This window comes from Salarias fasciatus, chromosome 17 (genome assembly GCF_902148845.1).
Source record: "Salarias fasciatus chromosome 17, fSalaFa1.1, whole genome shotgun sequence".
In the NCBI taxonomy this organism is placed as follows: Eukaryota; Metazoa; Chordata; class Actinopteri; order Blenniiformes; family Blenniidae; genus Salarias; species Salarias fasciatus.
The window spans coordinates 5,476,143-5,500,369 of record NC_043761.1 but is presented as its reverse complement, the minus strand read 5'-3'; the positions used below and the strand labels follow the sequence as shown (position 1 = coordinate 5,500,369).

At 46.0% G+C, this 24,227-nt stretch overlaps 1 protein-coding gene across 1 annotated transcript; it reads left to right on the top strand.

Moving 5' to 3' along the window:
* Positions 1–12,137: 12,137 nt before the first annotated feature.
* nudt4b (nudix (nucleoside diphosphate linked moiety X)-type motif 4b) lies at positions 12,138–23,116 on the top strand. Its single transcript, XM_030113669.1, has 5 exons — positions 12,138–12,615; positions 18,484–18,594; positions 19,446–19,490; positions 19,995–20,082; positions 20,615–23,116. The coding sequence occupies exons 1-5, from the start codon at positions 12,520–12,522 to the stop codon at positions 20,836–20,838; spliced, it is 564 nt and encodes a 187-aa protein (XP_029969529.1). The 5' UTR covers positions 12,138–12,519; the 3' UTR covers positions 20,839–23,116.
* Positions 23,117–24,227: the final 1,111 nt, after the last annotated feature.

The window sequence follows — 24,227 nt, the reverse complement described above, 5'->3', positions numbered from 1 at the left end:
AACGAAAAAGATGATGTACCATTAACCAGATCAGGACAGGTCAGGCTGGTTTTCAAAGTAAAGGTCGAGGACGGCACTTCCTGTTTTGTTTTGTTTTCTTCTGTTTTTCTCCTGAGTTTGATCTTAAACTGCTTTCACTGTCTCTGTCATTCTGATCTGTCACGATTATTATGCAAGTGCATTTATCAGATTCCCGGGGGGAGATTGGGCCACTGCGGTAGCAGGAAAACGTCGTGTGACAAAAAAAGAAGAAAAAAAAATCACGCCATCCTGGATTTTCTATTGGCTGGAGGAGATTTTTAAAAAGTTTGTTGGAGGCGTCAGGCGAAGGGGAACCTTTGGGCGTTGGGCCAGGCTCGGTGTTGCGTAGTTTTTGCGTCCTGTGCTCACCCGGAACTATTCGCTCTCTCTTAACTTCAACCTTTTACTCTCGGAAGACGACGAAGCACGGCTTAGTTAATTTATTCTTTCCCTGATAGCAATCCGAACCGAGAAACAAAGTCACTCACTGGATCTTTTTTTTTTTTTTTTTTTTTTTTATCATTATTTCTGAAGCATTGAGATCAAAAAAAAAATTCTGAGATCAAACGTCTTGATTAATCAGCTCCCCCATGTGTATACAAAATAAAATCCGGAAAACAAAAATAAAGGCGAGTTCTGTCGGTAATTTCAGTCCATTTGCATACATGGCCATTCAAACACTGTAAATAAAAGTGAGTTCAGTAAGAGGGGTGTGTTTTATGTGTCAGATCTTTATCGCAGGCTGAGGATTTCCAGGATTTCTATCCTGTACGAAGAATTCAACATATGAATTTCAGGGCGTAATGCAGTTCTCCACCAGCAGATGGAGACACTTCCAGCCAAACACCGTCACACTGCACCAGATGGGACAGAAATAAAAACCCTGGTAGAGCATAGAAACTGAGAATTGACTGTAAAATTATCTTTTCAGTGTCTGTGAACCGATTTATTCCTTTCCACTGACCGTACAGGTCAGTGAACGTGCACTCAAGTATGAAAGCATCCATTAATTCTTTAAAATGAGAAGGTTTGTGCAAAAATGTAAGCTATTTTAACATGTTGCTTATTGAAAAGTAAAAAAAAGGTTATTGAAAGTATTTCAATGTGATTTATCAAATATTTAGTATTACGGACACATATTTAAAAAAAGCTATATTTTGGAGGTCATAGTTTTCAATTATTCCAACACAATTTTATTTGCCACAAGAAAAAAATATTTTTTCGGTTTTTATAACTTCTAAGCTAAAATTATGATGACAAAATAAAGAGCTTCAAATATTTAAGTTTGTGTGTTAAAATGTAAAATATGTAATTGTCTCAAGTTATGGGAAAAAAATCTTCAGACATATTTAAATAAAAAAACTTGTCCAGCAGCAGTGGTTTGTTGTGGCACTATCCGTCACAGCAAACAGGTTTTATCTTTATTGGACTCGACCATTAAACAGTTTGAACATTTTGTTTAAACAAAGGTCACAAAGTGCTTCGACTGAAAACAGCAAATAATATTTTTATATGTGGCAACCTATAAAAAAGTACATTACAAATTATATGGCGTGATACAAATAAAAAGTGAGGACAATGTACATCATGAAATAAATCAAGTAAACCGAAATCAAGAGACACTTGAATGCATGAAAAACTAACTATTGCAATCCAGATATATGAAATACAAGATAAAATAACTGATAAAATAGGAAATAAAGCATTAGGCTTGACTGTAAAGACCAGTATTGTGGTTATTTTGACTTTTTTGTGTGTAATAAAGTTAATAATGCAACAAGATATATTTTTAACATTAATAGTTTAAGTTATTAGATGACTGAAGTGGCATTAAAAAGATCACAGAACATTGAAATACATATTTAGGGCTTAATTTTGTGCTTTTTTTGCAAGTTTTGTTCAGTTTATGTGTCAACAATGGGTATATTGGAAGGGACAGATTCAGACTCCATCATTCAGTCATGGTTGTTAAATAAAATAAAGCTTTAATTCCATCATTAGCTGCCTCCTGCTTGCAGCCTTCCGTGGAGGAGCTATAAAAAGCAGCCCGGCAAGCGGAGCAGCTGAACAGGCGTGAATAGAAGAGCAGAAATAAACATGTGAGCGTGTGCACGGCACAGTAACAGAATCTGGAAGACGCCGTCTCCAGCTGCTGCTCCTGATATCGGTGCCGTAGTACGACTCTCCTCCTCCTCCTCCTCCTCCTCCTTGCCCCACTTCTTCCTGGGACTCGGTCCACTTGTGTCACTTCACACACGTTTCCCCCGCCGTCACAGCAGGGGGGATCCTGTGTCTTCCTGTTTTCTCGCCCTGCCGTGTGATCGGACTTTGGCTTCCGTGACCCGGTCTGTGGACTGGAAGCGATTCCCCGTCGCTATCTGCAGAGTCTGACTAAACATTAACCGGTCACCGGCTGCTTATCGCCGCTCCGCTCATCTTCGCTTCCCAAATTTAGCCGAGTTACTCCAACCTGTCGTCTGTTTGACTTGACGGACTCATCGCGGCACGCTGGCGTCTTATTTTGGAGCATAATCCCGGAGTTCGACCTCCCGATTGAGCGAGCGCGCCTCGTTTCGAAAGATGTTGACCGAATGGAGGCTCCGCTTTGAAGCAGTTTGACCTTTTGAGACCAACTTTATGGTTTGTTTGAGTTAATTTTGAGAGCGTTGCCAAACCCGCCGTGACACAGATTCTTATCAGGAACAAACGCTCTCTGCACCGTTTGATGGAACCCGTAAAGTTGTCCCCAGTTCCCAGTTGTTGTGAATTTTACACATTCTGAACTGCCAGAGTGGATTCTTATTGATAATAAACCTTGATGCCGTTGTCCGTTGACCAATGACTTACACTAAAACTTTGTGTAATCTGAATTCTTTGGTGAAACTCAGAGGAAGATTCCATTTAAAAATGTGTCTTTGGAAGAAACAGTTGTTTAATTTTAGAACTGACTCTTGCCTGCATGGTTTTCTTTAGACTCATTAAATATTAATATTCATGTCGGCAGCCGTATGCGAGGAAATTGTGTTTGTGTTCTGGAGTCAAGATGAGCGTTGACCTTTGACCTTTCAGCACCCACCCCCCCCCTCCCTCCATGTTTTTGTGACGCATCATTTCATTCATGCGCTCGTCCAGTGCGACTGCTGACTGCAGCTGAAACGTTTCCCTTCATTTCTCACGTTTCTCCTCCATCTGTCCTCCATTTTCTCCTCTCCTTTCTCTCATTCTGCCTTCTTGATCTACCTTTCCATGCTTTCCTTCTTCCCCTGCTACACTTCCTCCCATCAATCTTTGTTTCCCTCCTCATTTCTTTATTTCTCCGTCATTTCTCCACCTCTCTTGTCTTCCTTTCTCCTTTTCCCCCACCTCAGTTTCCTGCTTTTTTTCCTTTCCTTCTGTTTCCCTCCTCTGCTTTACCCCTTCTCCACCTTCTTTGCTCCTCTTCTTCTTTTCGCTTTTTATCTTTCTTCAATTTTGTCTCCTATGTCTGTTCTCCCTTTTCAACTGCGTCTCCTTCGCCTCTCTTCCTTCTTCATCTTCCTCCTCCTCCTCCATCCCCTCTTCCTCCACCGTTTCCACCTCTCTTTCTTCTCCCTACTCCCCTTCTTCCTCCTCCATCTTCCTCCTCCTCCTCCTCCTCCTCCTCCGTCCCTCTGCAGAGGAGGTGCGGTGGGACTGCAGTCAGACTCACCTGAACCCCCCCTCGCGTTACATAACCTCCCTCTTTACGCTCTCATGTGTGAAAACAAAGGCCAGCCATCCAAAAGGGAATCCCTCCTTCCTGGCAGCTCGCGGCGCCTCCTCTGTACCTCGCCGTGACTTTCGCTGTCTTTTTTTTTTTTTAACATCCTTTCAAGAAAGCAGAAGAACTCCATTCCCGACGTTACACAAGACAGCTGCAGCAGATTACTAATGCACGCCGTGATTACGCTCAAGTTTGCTGTGAATGCAAATCAGGGTTGAGATGTTCCAGCTGCTTTTTAAAGACTTCGCATCTCCCGGCTCCCTGCCTCAGCTCCGTCGGCCGACCTCTGATCTGACGCCTGCTCCCTCTCCACCTCGGAGTGTTGTCGCAACATGTTGCGGCTGGAAAGACGCAGGTTTTTACATTCAGGAAGCGTCACGCTGCCCATAAATCATATCTTTTTACCCACTGGTGACACTGTGTGTGTGTGTGTGTTCCAGCTGGGGTTGTGGTGTAAACAAGTGGTTTCACTGAAGATGTGCAGGTTTCACCTCAACATCCACTGCAGAGGACAAAAGGGCAGAAGTGTGTGTGTGTGTGTCTGTGCGTGTGTGCGTGTGTGTTGCTTGCTCAGGCCCCCGACTGTAAGGTGCTTTGGATTTAAGCAAATATCATAACCCAGATAACACTCCCTCGCCTTGTCGCAGTTATGGAGTCATTATTTTACAGTGTGAGCAGTAAAAGATGACTTTAAGCAGCAGTAAAAAAAAAAAAAAAAAACACACACACACACACACAACACAACACGGCGATCCCTCCGCCCTCATTCCTTCCAGATTCACACTCCGTGCCAACAATAACACTCAGATATCAGTTCCAACTTGTTAAGCAGTGTCCTCCTCTTCCGTTTCTGTTGATTGTTAAAAATGAAATAAAAGTTTTTTGGGGGGGAAAAAGCGGTGAGTGATTGGAGGACGGCGCTCCCCGCGGCCGGCGTGGAGCTTTAACGGGCCGAATCAATCAGGCCTGGCTTCGTGCCTCTTGCTTTTGTTTGAACAGATACGAGGAATAATTATGTCTGAGCGCTTGTCCCCGCAGATGCTACAAAGACACACACTCACACACACAGTCATGCGGTTATTTAAAGCGCCCGGTCTCCGTCGGCGGTGATGAAGCTAAATAATTAAGGGTGTCCGTCCGCTGGATGTCTTTATGGGGCCTCCGCAGGGCAACCACAGCCCAACACTTGTAAATAGAGACATGAGAGGTTCTGTGACTGTATCACCGGCTGCTGCTGACGACGCACATCAATAAAGGTGTGCTGGTAGCGGAGAACTCAGTCACTGAAATATTGTAACTCTGAAGAGAGATTCACCAAATTCACAGTATATTCATTTTACTGTCTAAACTTAACCATTCTCAATCAAAAATGCTGTTTCTATTAAGGACTCACAATCTTTATTGCTTGAAATATGCTGCGCAATAGTTTTATCGTCATGTGAAGAATAATTCGTGTCACTGTTATGCAGTTCCTGCTGTTGAATAGAGAGGCCGCCCATCCCATAATATGACACACACAAACATGAGACGGAGATAAGGTGGGCGGGATGGGTCACAGATAACACACAGTGCGTGAGACAGGGCTTACACAACGAGCTTTTCAAGTGGAGACGCAGAGCTTTCGTACCGTTTTGGGGGTCTGTTTCCACTGAAAACGCTCTGACTGTCATCATGTAAACGGGAAAACGCAACTTTTCTGAAACGCTGCTAGAATGCATGTGTAATAAATAGTTCTTCTTCTTCTTCTTCTTCATCAGCAGACATTGTTTTCTTCAAACGTTGTCATGTAAACAGCTGAGCAGCACGCTTCACTTTTAATATCCAGACGAAAACAAGCTGACGCTCTCAGCCCGGGTTCTTCGGCGCTCACCGCAGGATCCCTGCTGCCGGCGATCAGATCGCTGTTGTGATTATACACCGGCAAACAGCGCTAAATCTCCGGCCTCGCCACAATGACACACGGCTATTTATAACAACTGAAAACAAGCAGAAGGAAAACTAACGGCGTGTGATCCGGCTGAATCTTTACCGAGCAGGGTGATGCCACTTGAACTGCAGCCACACCGTCCTCCTCCTCCTCCTCCTCCTCTCCTGTCTGTCTGTATTCAGGTCACTTTTTCTTGCATAACAACTCATTCATAAACCAGCACCACACCTCGGGGAGGGGATGAGGGGGAAGACTGGAGATAGCTGCTGAGACGTATAGAAATTTTGCTGCAGTGTGAAAAGTTGCGACGTCACGCTGCCGCGGTGCGGCCGACTCGCTGTCGCTGTCAGAGCAGGAAAAACCCTGAAGGAGTTCAGCCCGCCGGGGCTTTTGTTGCTGTTGAACTTTCAGAGTAGCTTGGTTCAGGTTCAGCTGTTCAAGATGTTGGGGACAATATTTTGGCACTTTAAAGGGTTTTTGCGATTGTTTTAATGGAACCTTTTTCCAAAAACCGAACAAGTTCAACATGATGCACTTTGCACCGCTTTCATTTGATGCAGGTCAAGGCTAACGAGCAATAATCAAATGGAAATTGCCTGTTTACAGTCAAGATAACATTCAGAAATAGCAATATATAAAGAAATTATATGAGTTTTTCCTGTTTTCTAGTCCTGCATATATAAAATCTAAGATTTCCCCTCTCCGTTTTCCTCTGTTTGCCAGTCGGCTCAGGCTGATGAAGTTGTTGAACCACAACAGAAGAAAATGCCAAAGTCAACATAATGCTTTTTATTGGCACTTAGGTGTTCAATGGTGCATGTTGTGACAGGCCCGGCTGTTTTACAGGCGCCGAGGAAGTGCAGGGAAATAAAGCAGATGTTGCTGTTTGAACAGCAGGACATCGACGGAGTCGAACGGTCTACCAGACCCGTCGTCGTTGGACCGCAGCAGAGTCGATTCCACTCTGGCTTTTTTTTTGTTTGTTTTTTTCCTTTTTTGACCAATTTTTCAGTTTAGGAAACTGTGTTTTTGTACTAAGGGTTAAAATCCCTGGTTTTCAACATGACCCGGGTCACAGGTTGAGAACCACCGACAGATATTTTCTCCTGGATTCTGAACTTTGAAGTGTAAATTTGGAAATACGATGATTTCTTTAACTCCACAGCCAACATGATCAGAAACTGGAGTCCAACCTCAAACACTCACAAGACTTTTTTTTTTTTTTTTGATTCAGAGCTTTGAAAAAACATCTTTAAGCCATTGCTGTGTCTGACGTGTCAGCAGGTGTGTGTGTGTGTGTGTGTCAGACTTTCCCACATTGTGTGGCTCCCTGCACTGCCTTTGCCTCCATTTCTGCCCCTTAAAGCCGATCTTCACGTGATTATAGAGTGTGTGTGTGTGTTTGTCTGTCCTCCTTTTAGGAGACAGAGGCATGATTGTGAGAAAAAAAAAAAAAAAAAAACATTTGGTGACTTGAATTGTTTCGAAGCAGTTAAAGATGTGTTTACGCTTTGAATTCTTCACAATGCTGCAAGTCTTATAATCAAAACATCAAAAGTCCGGCAGCAGAAATATTTCTTTCTTCTGTATTTTCCTTTGTGTGTGGATTTAAGCCCTGAACCCAATCACGTCTGTGCTCCTGCGGTGATTATCCTAAGTGATGTTTATTCACTCTGAGTCTACAGCTATCATAATGACGGGCTTCGCTGTGCACCAACAAACACCCATTGTGTCCCTCAGCCCTCACAAGCCAGTTATTGTCATTTGTCCGCCTGGAGACCTGCGTTTTACCCTGTTGTATCAACACCCAGAGAGTTCTTGATGAGGTTTTGTGGCAGAAGTAATGGCCTCGTCCTCCTCCCTATCCAGCTTTTTGGGATATTTATGCCATTCGTGCAAAACGTCCCGAACCGCACGCGACCTGGACGACCCAGCGGGGCATTGACGTGGCTCAGTCGGTGGAGGCTGAGGTCGCGGGTCCGATCCTGGAGGAGCAGTGGGGGATGATGTCTGTCACTGTGGCTTCGGCTCTGTTTGGGTTTGATGCGTCGGCCATGTGACCGCTGCAACCGCCCGCGATGACTGCGAAATCCACAACTGACTCACGACGCCGCGCGGTTACTCATCGGCCGATCCCGGCGCAAAAAATATGACTCCGCACGCGACGGCGGCCAGGCGAGGCTTCAGATCGTAACGCAGGTGAAACGGCGGAGGCGTGTCGCCGTCATTCGGCTGCGGTTGATGTTCTGCGCTGAACATGTCGTCTGACCAGCTTCATGAATTCCATTTTGCACATGTCAGAGACGCCGCCGCCGCCGCTGCTGCTGCACTCCACACTCACAGCAAACAGCTGTTCTGCACATGTGGGAGAAGATGGACAAGAAGAACAATGTTTTCTTCCAGTCCATATACATACAATACACTCCTGGGTTTGCTCAGTTTTGAACTGAAGTGTCGGTTAAAGGAGACCCGAGGAGAAGGCAGATGGCGGGATCTAAAATTAGGCTGATTATCCATCAGCTAACTTTAGCAGAGGGATAAATGAAGCTTCATTGTCTTCATCTGGATGCGATCATTAACATCTTCTGTCTCGGGGGCGGTGATTTTTCACGTATGGCGCTCAGCCATTCCCTCACATGGCTCCCGTCTGAAGGCTCAGCGCCGAGGTCAGAGACTTACGGCTGAGCCGAGCGGCTCAGGATTTTATACTCATAATCACAGTTGGCTGCGAACGTGCAGCGGATCACCGGCAGATGACGAGGCAGATCGGCCTCCGTAGATGTATCTGCGACGACATGAGGACCGTGTGAGATTAGAACTTCTGCCGTATCTCCGAGCAAGAGTTACATTACAATTCTAAAAAAAATGTGTTACTATTTTAGCAAATCTGGCATCAATACGGCTCTCAAATACAGAAAACTGCTCGTTCAGGGTCGTGCTTTCTCCGTTTCCTTCACCCGTCGTCCTCATTTCACAAATATATGTGATGAAATTATTTCTTGCGCTCCTCATTTATCATTTTGCATCATGTGGAAAGTCTGCTGCCGTTCCGAAGCCGGTAATCAGATCGTCGTCCGGCCGCCGCGACCTTGCTAAAACAAGAGTATGATGCCGTTCCAGTAACTCGATGACCCGCAGGCCGACATCAGAGCGAAGCGGTGGCCGCTGGGATCGCGGCGATACGGTGACGTGTGTGACTTTCTGTCACCCCGAGAGCCGTCCCGGTTATCTTGTCTTCATGATTAACTCAAGATGTGTGTGTTTACAGATAAAACTGAGGGAAAAAGGAAGACGGAGGAGGCTGGAATGTGTTTGAATGTGACCTCTGACACTGAGGACCTCACTCAAAACCTCTCCTATTGACTTTTTGTGTTTTGTCTGCTTCAGTTTTCTTTGAAATTTCCACAATTTCTCTGTTAGTTTGGCCGGATTGGAGCCTCTTGCAGGCAGATCCTTGCCTCCGACATTCGTTGTTATCTGGAGAATTACACCACAGCCAGTGCGCAGGTCAAAGGTCAGCTCGGCCCGGCGGAGGAAGGTGTTGCACCACCTTCCGACTTCCTCTTAGCAATCAGGAGGTTCGCCCTGCTCTGTCACCGTGTGATTTGCTCCTCCGCTGCTATCTGAAATTGAATAATTGAATCAGTGGCGAGGTTAATGAGTTACAGCTGATCACAGGGAGGCTGCTGTCTGCCGGACTCCACCTGTTGATTGAAGGAGGGATGGTATTTCTTGTGCAGTCATTGTTATGTGTCATGAAGAAAAAGCCAGCGTGTGGGAGCGTCAGGAGATACGAGGAGCGAGAGAATAATAGAGGGAGAGTTTGGATTCAGAGTCAAACTCTGCTCCTTCTGATCGTGACCTCTGATAATACACACACACACACACACACACACCTTGTGATTTAATGATTCGGTAAACAGCTGTTCCCTGTTTTTACATCGATAAGGAGGATAACACGCTGCAAAAAAGCCTCCGTTACGTAAATTCAACGAGAGTTGGGAGTTGTTGGCTGATTTCTCAACCTTCGTGATGATGTGCACAGGTTTGTCAAAAACATTCTTGTAAGAGAAACCGGCTTGTTGCAAAATGACCCGAAATATGTCAGAGTTTACAGAGAAACTTGTACGTTAAGTTCAGGCAATAGAAAGAAAGACAGACTTCAGGATCAAATGTGATTTTATTAAATCAAAAATAATCACTGTTAAGCATAAAAACTCAGGATGAATTACATTTTATCATCAGGATTGGTGCCAAATTTTCAAATAATGGGTTAAATTAAATAGGTGGCGTATGCTTAACTGATGATTTAAAAAAAAATGTAAGTTATTCAGTGACACAGGCATTCAAAGGGTTAAAATTTAGACTTGGAATGTAATTTTTAATATCCATGCTCTTGTAAGCAGAACTTCTTATGGGCTGAAAAAGACTTTCATCAAAACAGGCATGTCAGAAATACATCAGGAGGTAAATATTAGCTCCAAAACAGGCCGAGTCACTCCACAATGTGAGAGGCGTGCCTGCATATTTAAATTAACAGCAAGAATAAGTTGAAAAAGGCTGCATGGAACCCACAAACATGACTGAAAAAGAGTAAAGCATTCACATTTAAGATAACGTCTTTAGTGGAGACTTTTGATTGTGAAAAACAAAAACATCAGACTGCAACACAACAGAAGCACAGTTAAATGGTTAAATGGATGTTATTCCTGTAATTTCACTGTGGTTACAGTTAGATCCCGAGCTCCTTCATAAATTAAGACCAAGCCTGCAGCCATGGAGGCTTTTTACTAATGTGATTAACACATATTTTGGGGATTTACATATTTCATTATTAATTTGCACTCCGTCAACAAGGTCTCATGTAAAAAGATAAAAATATTAACCCTAAAATTCACAACCAAGTTGTGACCTCAATACAAATATGCTTCTTTTTTTGATGTGATTTGATCTAATTCTAACTCATCATCTCATTAATATATTAAAATCACATGATGCTTCCATAGCTGCAGCTTAGTATAATCCCTTCAAAAACTAACCGTTTATTAATGAGGGAATCAAAGTTACTTGAATTTAATGAAGCGTCTTGCTGAATTTTTGCATATCTTTAACAGAATTCTCCTCAGTCAGTCCATGTTAAACTGGAGACCCGACCTCCATCAGAGCAGTCCAGTCGTGGCGGCGTGTCCACGGACATTCTGTAGCCCTGTTCCAACACGCCTCGGCTGTTTGACGTGCGGCTGAAAACATGCAGAGCCTTCCAGAAAGGACCAGACAACACTGAGCCACATCAGGTTTCAGGTGAATCTGACTTTTTTCTTTTCGAAAGAGATAGTCCATTAATACAATTTCAACACCAGCATGTAAAAGCCTCCCTTCTCAGATTCATGCCTTATTCACACACAGCTGGGAACTGTGACAGGTGGGGAAGTCCCATTTCTCAATGTACATGTTGTAATTTATTCACGTCTGATTTTTTTTTTCTTTCTTTCTTTTTTGAGTCGCACAATGTGAAGCAGAAGTGCTGAAACACCCTTCAGGTTCCCATGATAAACTGTAGCTTCAAACACCACGAGTTTCTCCCTGGGCTGCGATATGTCGGAATAAACACGACTGGAAGAGTTTCCTGATTCTTTCTCATCTCTGCTGCTGTGAATGGTGGTAAAATCCAGGGAGAGAGCACATTTAATGACTGGAAATAAACTGCATGTTGGTGGATGGCAGACCTGCTTGTTGGAGCTCTCTGAAGCCACTCAACGTTTTCAAGTGGGAGGTTTGTAGTTTGACCACATGGAGTTTTCCATGTTGGGATTGCTTCCTTTCCAATGTCTCAGTCGTGGACAGATGCTCCATCACAGACCAGAAACAAAAAAAATAGCTTTAAACAAGGTGAACATGAGTTCATATAAGTAAATAAAAAGAATGGTGGCTTTGGTTGGAGGTCATAAACCTTAAAACAAACCTCTTCTGCTTGTGTGTGTGTTTGTGCAACTTTTGAAAAGGTTCCTTTACTTGAATGTATCTATTTCACTTATTATTTTATTAAAGTATCTCTCCATTATGTTGCTATTTCATTGTCTTTTCCCCATCAACTTTACATGAATTTGTTTTACATAAAACGTTATTTTGTTTTTCTGATCAATTTTATTTCCTACAAATATTAGTTTTGCTGTATTCTTGGATTCAAATGAGCCGGGCCTTTCTGTCAGGGGTTTGCATGTTCTCTCCTTGTGTGTGGGTTTCCTCCCACAGTCCAAAAATGTGCCTGACTGATTTATTGACAGATTGATTGATTGGGGAGTTGCACGTCCCGCACGGCTGGCCCTCACTGTGTTTTGAGCGGCGCCGTGGCCCCGCCCACCGGCGCCGGCTCAGCCAATGGGCGTGCCGGAGGCTCCGAGGAGTGCTGATCCTGTTCATTGAGTCAGCGGCCATGCGCAAAAAGCATCCAGAGGAGGGCTGCGCTGTGTAGGCTGCTGCTGGACACATAAATCTCCCCCGGCGGGACTCACTCTCACTCATACTGCTCACTGGAGACCGCTCGCATCATCTGGACGTCGTCCTCCTGAAATCACGGTGTTTTGTTTCTTCAAGCGGAGCGTCGGACCGGGACAGTCCAGCGGGATTTCTCCCCCCCCCCCCCCCATCCGCCGCCGCCTCCTCCCCGGTCCCTCCTCTCATGACTGACCGCCTCGGACCACGGATGCAGCGAGCGGCAGCGATGCGGCGGCTCCGCTGTTAAAACCTCCCGTCCCGTGTGCGCTGTCTCGATTCACCACCCGGTTGGTTTTTATTATTTCCCCCCGAAGGAGGCACGCCAAAATCCAGAATGAAGCTGAAGCCGAACCAGACGAGGACGTACGACGGAGAGGGCTTCAAGAAAAGAGCGGCATGTCTGTGCTTCAAGAACGAGCGAGAAGAGGAGGTGAGGGCTTCTTTTCTTCATTTTAACAGCTTTCCGTGCAGCTGACTGCGGCGGTGTGTTGTGACTGTGGCCTAGCTCCCCCTCCTCCGTGGCTGTCGGCTCCCAGTCATTCATGGTATTGGATAAAATTAGCCATGTTCTTTAATAACACACGTGTGGGTTTTGATTTTTTTTTGTGCTCTCTCTCGTGCTGGGCTGTTGTTTTCTTTCTGTCAGTGTGTCGGTTCGAAGCTCTTTTTGGCCCTGACTCTCACTGCCGATGCGCCTTCGGGCCATCCAGTTTAGGCTAGTTTGAGGAGCACGCAGAGAAAAGGAGAAAAACGGCGCTGTTGTCAAGCACGCGTAACTTAGCAACGACTTCCGCCGCCTTTCAGAGTAAAACCCAGAACGAGAGTCTCCCGCTGGAAACGGCGCGGGCTGCGGCATCATCGCTCTTATTCTGAAAAGGTGTGTCGCTTCCGCTTTAGCGTTAGCTACGGCTGCGTAAAAAGACACCAGCTAACTCCATAAATCTATTTCTAGATATCTCTATCATATGTCGCGTCCCTTCACCCACATTCACCGCCTCATGCCGTGGCGGGACCGTTCGCCGGTATTCTGCCGCATCCCGCCGGCCTTGAGCGGGCTGCTGCGTAAAGGATGAGCATTTAAAGGGACAGTCGCCTTGTAAATAATAAACACAGGATGACATATTGTTACTGCGTTTTAAAGATGACACACAACACCTTAAACCCTTCTCAAAGCCAGTCTGACTTCCTTAAGTGTGCTGACTCTAACACATCTTTTATCAGTTGTATTTGATGCACTTTTATTTATTTTTCTTTAAATAAACCAAACAAAAACACAGAATGACCCACATATGCAGCATCTAGGGAGAGATGGATGGATCAGTCAGTATTATTTGTATATTTTACTGATATCCATCCACCCGTCTTCTGCACAGCTCTATCCTCGCATACATGTATCTGGACCGTGGGAGGAAACCCAGGCACGCATGGGGAGAACATGCAAACTCCCCACAGAAAGGACCTGCCAGTATTTTAACCCAGACTTTCTTGCTGTGAGGAAAGCACACTAACCATTGTACAGCCAGTCAGCAAATGGATGACATTTGCAAAGTGGATTAGTCATGTTTGACACAAGTACATAATATTGCTTTGCTAATCATTATAATTTGCTTATAATTGTAATTTTCTTTTGATTAGCTTATCTATCATGCAAGCCTCATTTTGAATATTATATCATTTTAATTTGGGTTGTCACAACAACTTGCTCATTTTTAACTCTTCATGCATTGTCTGCAGCAACCAGGATTTGTACCGTGTCCCCCAGTCCACTAGCTGTAGATGTGGTACAGTACAGGAATCAAAGGTGACATTTAATGAGATAAACACTCAATTAAAAGGCATGTACCTGAAAATTCTGCTCGCCTGGTATATGCTCCCTGGTACTTCCCACTTTCTCGTTTTTGTCCTGCAAGCCACTGGTCTAGATTCATAAATATTTCACTCAGTTTCAAAGTCAGGCCTTTTTTTTCCTGCATATCCCTGCTTGTCTAATTTTAGCCCCCCTCTCTCTCTCTCTCTCGGAGCATGGCATAAACAAACTGTTACACAATATACAGTAGAAACAGCCCAGTCTGGCGTCATTCCTCCTCAAGAGCCCTCCGGTGTTTGGCTTTAAAACACACACACACACATAAATATCTCCTGGCTTACAAATGTGAATATTATACAGTCATGTTTTGGCTTTTCTTTGTGCGATCGTTGAGAAGTTTAAAAGTTTGATGTGAAGAAATGACTCGGTGTGTGTGTGTGTGTGTGTGTTTTCTGTTACCACACGTTGCAGCTGCCCTGCTGCAGTCTTGCCCGAAGGTTCCTCAGAACTTGTTTGTACACAGCAGCTCGACAGGACAGCGAGAGGCTCCTGTGACAACAGAACGGTGTAGGTGTGACCACCAGCCTCGGGATTTTCAAGCTTTGACATGCATGCCGACTCTTTCCGTCACGATAAACGACGCCGCGTGGAGAAATCGTGAGTTTCACCAGAGTGACCGCTGCTGCCAGCCCAGTTTAAAGCACACATACAATCAGGCCCTCGTCACAGTACACCAGGCGGCGGTGAAACGGGAGCTGGATGTGCTGTTTTGTTTTGGAGAGTAAAAGAGAAAGGAGAACCCTCGGGACAATGTGGTCTGGGGCAGCAATTACAATCCCTGAAGGGGGGGGGGGGGGGGGGGGGGGGGGGGGGGGAGTGACAGTGCACGAGGATAGTTTAGGAGGAAGTATCAATACATTCAATATTTAGTTTTTCCCTTCTTTTTAATCATCATTCCTGAACAATGTCTTTAAGTGCACAGAGGAGCTGTTTATTTCCATGCAGGGAGCTAAATAATTTTATCCAGACTTGGTTCAGTATGTCCTAAAGTATGAGACGTAATGACAGACTCTGTGTTGTGTCAGAGAGGGTTTAGTGTTGTGCCGCCGCTGTATCTACCAGCGGTAGTGAGATTTGCTTGACAAACCCTCAGGGAGTCTCTGGGAAACCCGCGTTTCAAATTAATTAAACGGTCACATTTTTCACATCATTAGATATGTCTTGCATCTTGAGTGCCAGAGTTAGAAGTTGACAGTGGGGGGAAAAAAAGATGATTCAGCAAATTTCTTTTTGCTTTTTTCTTGGTTTTTTTTTCTCCAGTAGTAGTGAGATGTTGAGAGTTGTAGAAGAATAGCACTGTAGTCTTCCATTAAACATCAATTAATGCAGAACAAAACCAAAGCTGACAATGAGATTGTCAAACGATCAGAAACACGACCGTGTCAACACTGGCGCGGCTCCTGGTTGAGTGACTGACTGTCGGCTTCAGGTTAAAGTTAACTGTTGAGGAGCGTACCGCTTCATGGCAAACCCTGCTGTGTTTATCAGAAGCTTTTTATCAGGGTAAACTGTGGCTAACGCCATGAGCACACAGGCTGCGAGGTCTGACCAAGCCGAGTTATGTCAGAGGCCGCTCCTCCTTTATGAGACCGTAACACTGGTGATGGATGTGGAAGGTGCCACCGCTGCCTGGAAGACGGCCGGTCAACAGGATGCGTCATCATGGAATGAGAAAAGTGGGCGTTCTTGCTTTGTTTTCGCTGCACTTTTCCTCCTCTGTTCGTCTAACGCGGTGGCTGTTTCACTCTCTCATTGATTCTGCCCGCTGCGCTCGCGCACGGGAGCGTCCACGCCTCTCCATCACTCACTCCTCCCGGCCTGTCCTGGCATCTGCAGCCTGCTTTATTTGACGGCTCCCGGCGTTCCTCCTCAGGGAGGAGGTGGACGTGTTTATGGCCGCGCTCGTTTGAGACCAAGCCAGAAGACTTTTTACTGCCATAGCCGGCGTTTTGCCACCAGTGGTGTTTCATATCTGGAATTAGCTGAGGCCAATGGAGTCGTGCAGTCACATCGAGCTGTTCAGACTGCCGTGTTGTCGGGATCATCGGCTCAAGCTGCTTCGCAGGCAGCGGTTCATCACAGCACTGATTTGTGGCTCACGGTTGATCAGTTTGACCTTTGTCCACGGTGTTTCTCGTTATCCGGGGGAGGTTTGCTGTATGTATAGCCCATCTCGTTTTTCATATTTGGGGGGCCCCGGGAAGTGGCTTGAGTTGCAAACCGGTGAAATGTCACCCGGCGAACTCGGCAGCGCTTCCCGTCTGAAGTTTCCCCCCTCATCCCGACCCTCTCTCCAAATATAAGTGGGTTTTCTGTGTGAAGTCGAGCTGTCAGCTGACTGTTGATCCAGCTGTCATGATGGTGTGAGTTATTTTGTTTTGGTCTTGCCTTTTTTTTTTCCCTGTAGCCTACTTTAAATGGTAACCCATAGAATGAAAGGCACTCATCGAGCTCGTACTGTTACAGCTAATTAAAAAGATCTGTTGAGCTGGGTTCAGTTTGAAACGCTGTCACAAGCTTGCACTTAAATGAACTCGCAATGTGTCTGAAAAGTGTTGCTGACACTCGCAGAGACAAGTGGAAGCTCGCAGGCCTGTCTTTCTACAGTTCCTTCCAGCTGACATTTCCTGAAGTGAGGCTGGAAGTCATCGGCGCCGCCGCGCTACTGTCGCTTCCTTTCCTGAAGCCTGGGGGCGGGATTCATCTCAGACGCTGGTGTGAAGCAGCAAATTAATTAAATACTGTTTGCAATATGTAGATTGAACACTCTACATTCCAGAAATCATGAGAAGTCGGCCGAATGTGGGCCGTGACACATGTGACCAGAAGATAAAAATGGAACAAGCAGGAGGAGATTCCTGCTTTGTCCTCGCTGCCCCGGAAGCCGCGTGGCTTTTGTTTTGTATACATCTCTCACTGTCGGATTTGCACAAGTTGACACCACTGATCTCCCTTTAAGCCGGCTGGCCGCGGTTCAACTCGGGCGCATTCGCCGCGAGACATTCAGGGCCGGGAGTCTGACGAACCCGGGCAGGGAAAAAGAAAAGGGGGGAAAAAAAAAAAAAAAATAACAGAAATCCAACTTGACCGTCTGGGACGTGACATTCGGCAGTCGGCGCCGAATGTGAGCGACATCATAAAGGCCGTCTGGAGCAAAGCAAAAGTTACCTTTAACCTGGTTTTTCTTACTTTAATGATGGAGGGGGCGAGGCTGGGTTTGTTTTAGTCACGGTGGGGGTCGGAGAGCGCCAGCGCCAGGTTAGGAAGTTCAGCTTTACACCTTTCTTCCAGTTTGCACTCTCCTGAGAGGACGTCATGAGAACCGCTGTGCAAAGTTCCTGTAAATGTCTCCCCCTCGAACATATGCCGTCCACTGCACACGACAGACGCACACCTGTCGCATGGAATAAACACCTCCTGCCTCTAATCCACGTCTTCATTCTTGCCGTCCGCGCCCGTCCTTGTAACCGTCCCGTCCCGTCCCTAACCTACATCGTGTGGGAACAGCAGCAGGTTGCGGGGGGGGGGGGGGGGGGGTGCTGGGACGGAGCGCTGCACGTGAGGCCGTGTCGGCCGCGGGCATGTGCCTGCACAATCGCTTTGGCGTTTGGTCACCGCAGCCACAATCTCATTACGGCGCCGGGATGCAGTGACGGTCGGACTCCTCTGCTCGGGCAGATTAGACGGCCATCAGATGTGTGGCGGAGGTAGATGCCACCATCTGTTGCACAAGCTGCTTAACACACGTTTCTCTCCTTAATGCATGTACGTTTTACACTCACTGCTCAGTGGGGCTATAAATCCTGCACTGGCGCGACTTGTTGGGGCACGAAGAACAAATCTTGGGGGCATTTCATTTAATATCTGGTCGATCTTTTGTATACAATCCTCAACTCTTGTTGCCCTTGTAGTTTCGGTCGAGTTTGAAGCTTGATTTACCTTCCCGCCACTTATTACTGTGATTTCGTCCCTAAAACCGCATCCTCTGTGTCTCCAGCGGTCGGCTGTTTATGTTCTCATGTCACTTTTTCTGGGATGTAGCAATTTGGTGTTCATTATCACAGAAAGTGATGATGTTTACAGCAGGTGTGTGTGTTTGGGTTCTGCCAGGAACAGGCACATCTGATCCATGTGTATCGGTGCACTCTGCAGCTGTAGTGCAATTCGAACCTCTGTCGGTGGCTCGGTGGTGGTGGGGGCGGGGGGCACGGGCAGAGTTCGAGGCTCGCGCTGGGCTGACGTGCTTCGTGTCAAGGAGGTCAGCTTTGTTGTGACGGAAGCACACTGAAAACGGCTTCAGTTTTTGAAGTGTATCTGTAAGTTTGACTGAATCTCATTTATTTAAAGCGAAGAGCCGTCCGCCTCGCGGCGCTGCGGCGCCGTGCTGAGATGAAGGAAACTCCTCCTGATCAGCTGTGCTTCCTCCGACAGGTCCTGCTGGTCAGCAGCAGTCGGCACCCGGACCAGTGGATCGTCCCCGGAGGAGGGATGGAGCCCGAAGAGGAGCCGTGCGGCGCCGCCATACGGGAAGTGTTCGAGGAGGTGAGCTCTGCTTCACCGGGAACTGAAACGGAGCAGCAGGCTGATAGTTTGTTGGGACGGAGCCGTTTGTGCAGGACTCTGTGGATCATGTAGTGATGCTAGTTCACAGACAAACACAGGCGTCTTATTTTAAACCAAGACACGGCGTATCCGTGTCCCTGAAGGCAACGCTGGTTCATGGGAGGACAGGGGTGCGACACTGCGCCGCTGTAGCCCGTCATTTTTAATATCGGGACCAGGAATGGTTTCAGTGATATCAGTCTTTCCCTCTTTGCCAGTCTTCATTTAAAAAAAAAAAGAAAAAAAAAAAAAGCCGGGCTGCTCAGTGTTGGAGTATCGGAGCGGCGAGGTGGCTTCTGAGGCTCTCTGGTGTCGCTGGTATGTCCGAGGTCCCCGCTGGCTGAGAACCTTGCGTTGTGGGCCACGTCAGCGGTCTAAACTTGGCTCCCCGCTGGATTCCAGCGCATTCACACACCTTCCTGCTGGACCGGGCAGTGACACCTGTGAACTGTGCTGAGCAGGGGGAAAAAGACAGATGTCATGTGTCTCTGACGGCTACCTGACCCCCCCCCCCCCCCCAAGTCCTGCTCTGAAGGTGCATAATTACGTTCCTGTAACCAGCTCTCGCTCAGGATCCGGGCCAGGTTTTTTCCAGGCGACAGGATGTAAAGGATAGCTGAAGGTGGCTCTCATTATATAATCCCCTTCATTCTATTTTAAATACTTTACATCGTGATTCTGTCCAAGAAATCAAGATGCAACTTTCTCCACGGTTTCCTGTTTTCCTGTCCAGCACATTTAAGTTATGCTTCTTCACGAGACGCCAACACTCCTTTCCTCCTGTCTTCCAGGCCGGTGTGAAGGGCAAGCTGGGACGTCTGCTCGGTGTTTTTGAGGTGAGACTTTCTCCCGCCGCTCAGTTGTCCCACTGAAGCAGTTTGTTCGTGGATGTGTTGCATGAATATTACACTGATTTCAAGAAGATCTTCCAAGGAGCTTGATTCAAACGGCTTCAATCCAGGGTCACCTCACCAAGAGTCAAAATAAAGACGGGGCGATTGTTGCCATGCTGCAGTTCTGAGTTTGTCCACTGGGGGTCGCTCCGATCATGAACTGCATGATCACAGTGACGCAGCAGTGAAAACCATGTCACCCTATTTCTTTAAAATAACACAATTTAAAGATAAATCTTTTGTTTTGAGGAGCAACAGTCGTCTTAAATCCACTATTCTGAAGCAGATCTGTGAAATATTTGCTCATCGTTTTGCTTTAAATTCAGTATTCTCAGGATGTATTGCGCTAAGATCAGTTTAAAATCTGACCCTTTGAGCTGATAAGCTTCACGCCGCTGGGAGTGTGTTGTGCTGACTCATCCTTTCTTTCACTGATCTCTCTTACAGCAAAACCAGGATCGGAAGAACCGGACGTACGTGTATGTGCTGACCGTCACGGAGACCCTGGAGGCCTGGGAGGACTCGGTCAGCATCGGTACGGCTCCCTCTCACCCTCTCATGAATGTCCGCCGCGTATTTTTAACCCGTTGTGCGGAGCGCCGCCTCGCCTCGCACGCTTCGGCGCCGCGGCTCCTTATTGGCGTGCAGGCTGGGAACCCGGTGGAGGACGGCACGCCGTGCCGACAGCGCGGCGACAGCAGGTGGCCGTAAATCCAGGCTGCAGTCCATTACAGCTGTCAGTGCTGCGCGCGCAGCCTCGCAACCGGCTCCTCTCGCTGATGTTTGCACGTGCACGCGTATCGCTCTGAATGTCTGATAGTCATCCACAACGTGCAGCATCTTCTCCCCGCCCGTCGTCATCTGTTGTGATTTCCTGCAGGATTTACGATAAAATAGCAGCGACACATGCATGATGTGCTCAAATCTCAGTTCAAAGATCCTGAAAACAAACAAATAAAAGATGGGAAATGAGCCAGATCTGTTTGGAAAGGTGCGTTTAACCTGAAAGGTCAGATCAGCAGTGGCTCCTGTGTAAACCCAGCCCTGTGCTCTGCCTCCCCCTGCAGGCCGGAAGCGGGAGTGGTTCACCGTGGACGAGGCCATCAAGGTGCTGCAGAGCCACAAGCCCGTCCACGCCGAGTACCTGCGGCGGCTGCAGCTCAGCTGCTCGCCCACCAACGGCAACTCCATCCTGCCGAGCCCACCGCCCAACGACAACTACCCCCACTACAGCGCCACCGCCACCACCGCGCCGTCGCCGGGCGGCGTGCTGGGCTCGTCCCGGAGATAGGACTGCACCCCGAGCCTCGCCTGTACAGTCTCATGCATGAATCCTAAAGACTCTCACGAGCCTTCGTATGTAAAAAGTCTAATCTGAGCTGCAGGACAGACCAAAGCCTTGGCCAGGCTGAGCGGGACGAGCCGGCGGCGCTCGCCACCGAAGCTGCTGATCCACACACACCTTCTTTCTTTTTTGCCGACGAAACGTGGGAGGAGGAAGCTGCAGAGAAGGAACGCCTTACAGGAACTCTGAATGTTTTATTTCACTCTGTCTGTGCCGAAGCGAGCTGCCGACAGAACGCCGGTGCGAGGAGCGTCTTCAGCCTCGACATGTCTCCACAATCTTGTCTCAAGTTTTAGATAAAGCAGGATCTTCTGATTATTTCTCTAAAATAACAGATCTCACCTGACGACGTCCCGTAGTTAAACTTCAGCCAGTCCCTGAAAAAAAAATTAAAGAGTAAAAGCTGCGTAACTTTTGCCAGTCAAAGTATTTTAACGGTGCAGAGTTCCTCCAGCTCCGCTCATGTCAGGAAAACTCAAAGTTTCACTCTTAAATGAGGTCGACTGTGTGATTCTGGGCTTTCAAAACTATAATGATCATCACTTGGGTGAATAAACGGTGGAAAAGTTTGGGGACATTTCCCTTCTGTCTGTAAAGCATCCATGTTTCCGAGGACTGAAATCCAAAGAGCCGAAGAAAACAGCCTCCTCGCTGCTGCGACCGCCGAATGACCACCAGGAAAACCACACGTTTGTACATATCTCGGAGGAGAACAATGTTTTTAACCTGAATGAACCTGTACATTTTCTCTTAATATTTTCTATGTTTTTTAAAACGGTGTACATATAGCAGGGGTTGGGGGGGGGGGGGGATAAAAGAAGAAACCCAGCGCGGGATGTCTGTACGGCGTGACAAAGTGCCACGTTCAGGGGATGTTTAGCTCGTCTGTTGCCGCGGCGACGGAGACTCACGTTTCAGATTTTAAAACGACTGACAGCGCAGAATGAACGTAGGGTAGCCGGTAACCTGAAACCTTAAACTGACGGCTGACAAGAAAATGGTTAAAAAAAAATCTTTTTTTTAAAAAAAAAAAAACTAAATATACACAGCTTTTTTTTTTTTTTTTTTGCTAACACACTTGTGTTTGTTATGGCTAACTGGGCACACAAGTATTGAGAATTTAAAAAAACAATGAGTTTTCTAAAGACAAAGCATTTTGGAGAAAAAAAATGAAGTTTTAGAAAGTAGTAAAGATTAGTGTCATGTTTTTGGAAGTATTAAAGGTTTAGTTTCCTACACACTTTATTGGAATTAAAAGATATTTCACCTTTACAGTGTCACACACCTGCAGTATCGGGAAAACTGATCAGACGATTCAGCGATCGTAAACGTTTGGCCTTCGGCCTTGTGTGACTGATGTGTGTGTCAGAGAGAGATACACTTCAATGTGCCAAATGTTCAAGTGCTTGTGTTCAGATGGGAAGTATGTGCAGATTTAAATGTCCACCACGTTGTGAAAAATGACCGTAAACGTTGATTCTGTCTGTTGACGTTTTTCCAGAGTATAAATGGAGGAAAGTGTGTGTTTTTGGTTTTTTAAGACATTGGCTGCATCCTCTTCTGCCTAAAGAATTCAGTGGTTCCCAACCGCTTTCTGTTGGAGATCGAGACGCTGGAACGGTGGTGTCAAACATGAGGCCCGTGGGCCAAAACCGGTCCACCAAGCAAATGGTCAAAATTTCAGTTAAAAAAAAAAAAAAAAAAAAAATTAAACTAGCCTCAAAGGTGAGTTTGTAATTTTTGGGACGATTCACTTTATTTTGCATCATTGAAATTTTGTGAAATTAACATTTTCATCACGTTCTGCACCAAAACAAAGAAAATGTGTGAATTACAAGGTTATTATAGCTCTATTTTGCCAGTCAAGATGAAACTGAGCTGAGCTAAAACGTTTGACACTCCTGCTCTATAAAATCCTACTTTGGCTTCCCGTAACTTGAGCAGACCTGAGTTCGAACATTTCGCTCTCCACGTCGGGAACCACTGACCTAAATCACAGACCGGACCAGAAACGCGACTGAAATCTGTTAAGATCCCGACGGGCGACAGCATGAGATCCGTGGGGTGAAAGGAAACACCTTAAATCCTCGTCCTGAGACGGTTTGATGCACAGCTGTTTTCCAACTCTAAAGTTTTGTCACCATCTAATGTCAGGCACAACACGGTTTAATGTGACAGGGATTTGAAGAACTGGATGTAGAGAGATTGTTTTGTTTTTTTTTGTTTTGTTTTGTTTTTTTTGTTTTTTTTGAGAAAAGATTGCATTAAAGGGGCAAAAAACCTGATGTGAACTGTTGTCTGTTTGTCTTGTGTTGGAGACAGAAGGTCAAGGCTGTGTGAATTTGACCAAACTCACAAATCTGTTACAGATAAGAGCTGCAAAATGCAAGATTCTAAACACATGAAAGTTAATATGCAAGACTGCGGCCACTATTTCTAAACTCAAGACTTCTCTCAAGGTGGAGCAGAACTGTTTAATCCCCCCTTAAGATTTTAAGCAACTTGCATTTTGGAAGAATTGCAGCTGTTACCAAATATATGGACTGACACAATCACACAGAGAAGATGACAGTGATTCAGTGATGTAAAGAAAACAATGCTTAACCAGGTGATCCAGGCGCCTTTCATCTCCTTTCTTTGTTTGAATTACCAAAAGCTTTATTGAGGCGAGACGGTTTGCACAGGTTTTGGTCCACAGACCTTATATTTGACACCCCTGATTGAACCATTTATTGAACCCTCATTAAAACTCTTGGATGTTAACATGTTTATTTCCAGCGTGCCAGTACAGGATGTCTTACAGTAAGTGGCATTTTCTCTGCTAAAGTGCCTTGACGTGACTGATTTTACTTGGATGACACAAATAGAATTTGATTAGATTTAAAGTGACTTTTTTGGTGCTCATTATCGCTCACATTTCACTCTTCCTGCCAAAAAGAAAAAAAAAAATCTAAATTTGTCGACCACATCCCAGTATGGGAGGCCGCTGACTTACTGCATATTTATGATTTGATTGGGTTTAGTAATTCAGTTATAAACTTAAATAACAATCAGTTATGCTGACTGGAAGAAGAAAAGTATCAGAATATAACAGCAGGACACGTCTCACTGTTGCTTCACTACTGTGCATTTGTGCATTTCATGTTTGAGATGTATTTATTGATTTAGAAGAAATGTGGAAATGCTCAGACATTGATTTCTTATGTGTGAACTCACTAACACATGGATGCAAAAAATAAGTCCCTATTAGGTAACAAATAAAGGAAAAATCAAAGTAATCCTTGAAGATGAGGTAATCTGATTGCACAGATGATTCCAGTTAATGATTGACCACA

Excerpts from the sequence above, each read along its gene's own strand:
- nudt4b (XM_030113669.1), top strand. The coding sequence starts at position 12,520 with ATGAAGCTGAAGCCGAACCAGACGAGGACGTACGACGGAGAGGGCTTC. Across the intron at positions 18,595-19,445 it reads TACGGGAAGTGTTCGAGGAG|GCCGGTGTGAAGGGCAAGCT; the intron begins GTGAGCTCTGCT and ends CCTGTCTTCCAG. Across the intron at positions 19,491-19,994 it reads GTCTGCTCGGTGTTTTTGAG|CAAAACCAGGATCGGAAGAA; the intron begins GTGAGACTTTCT and ends TCTCTCTTACAG.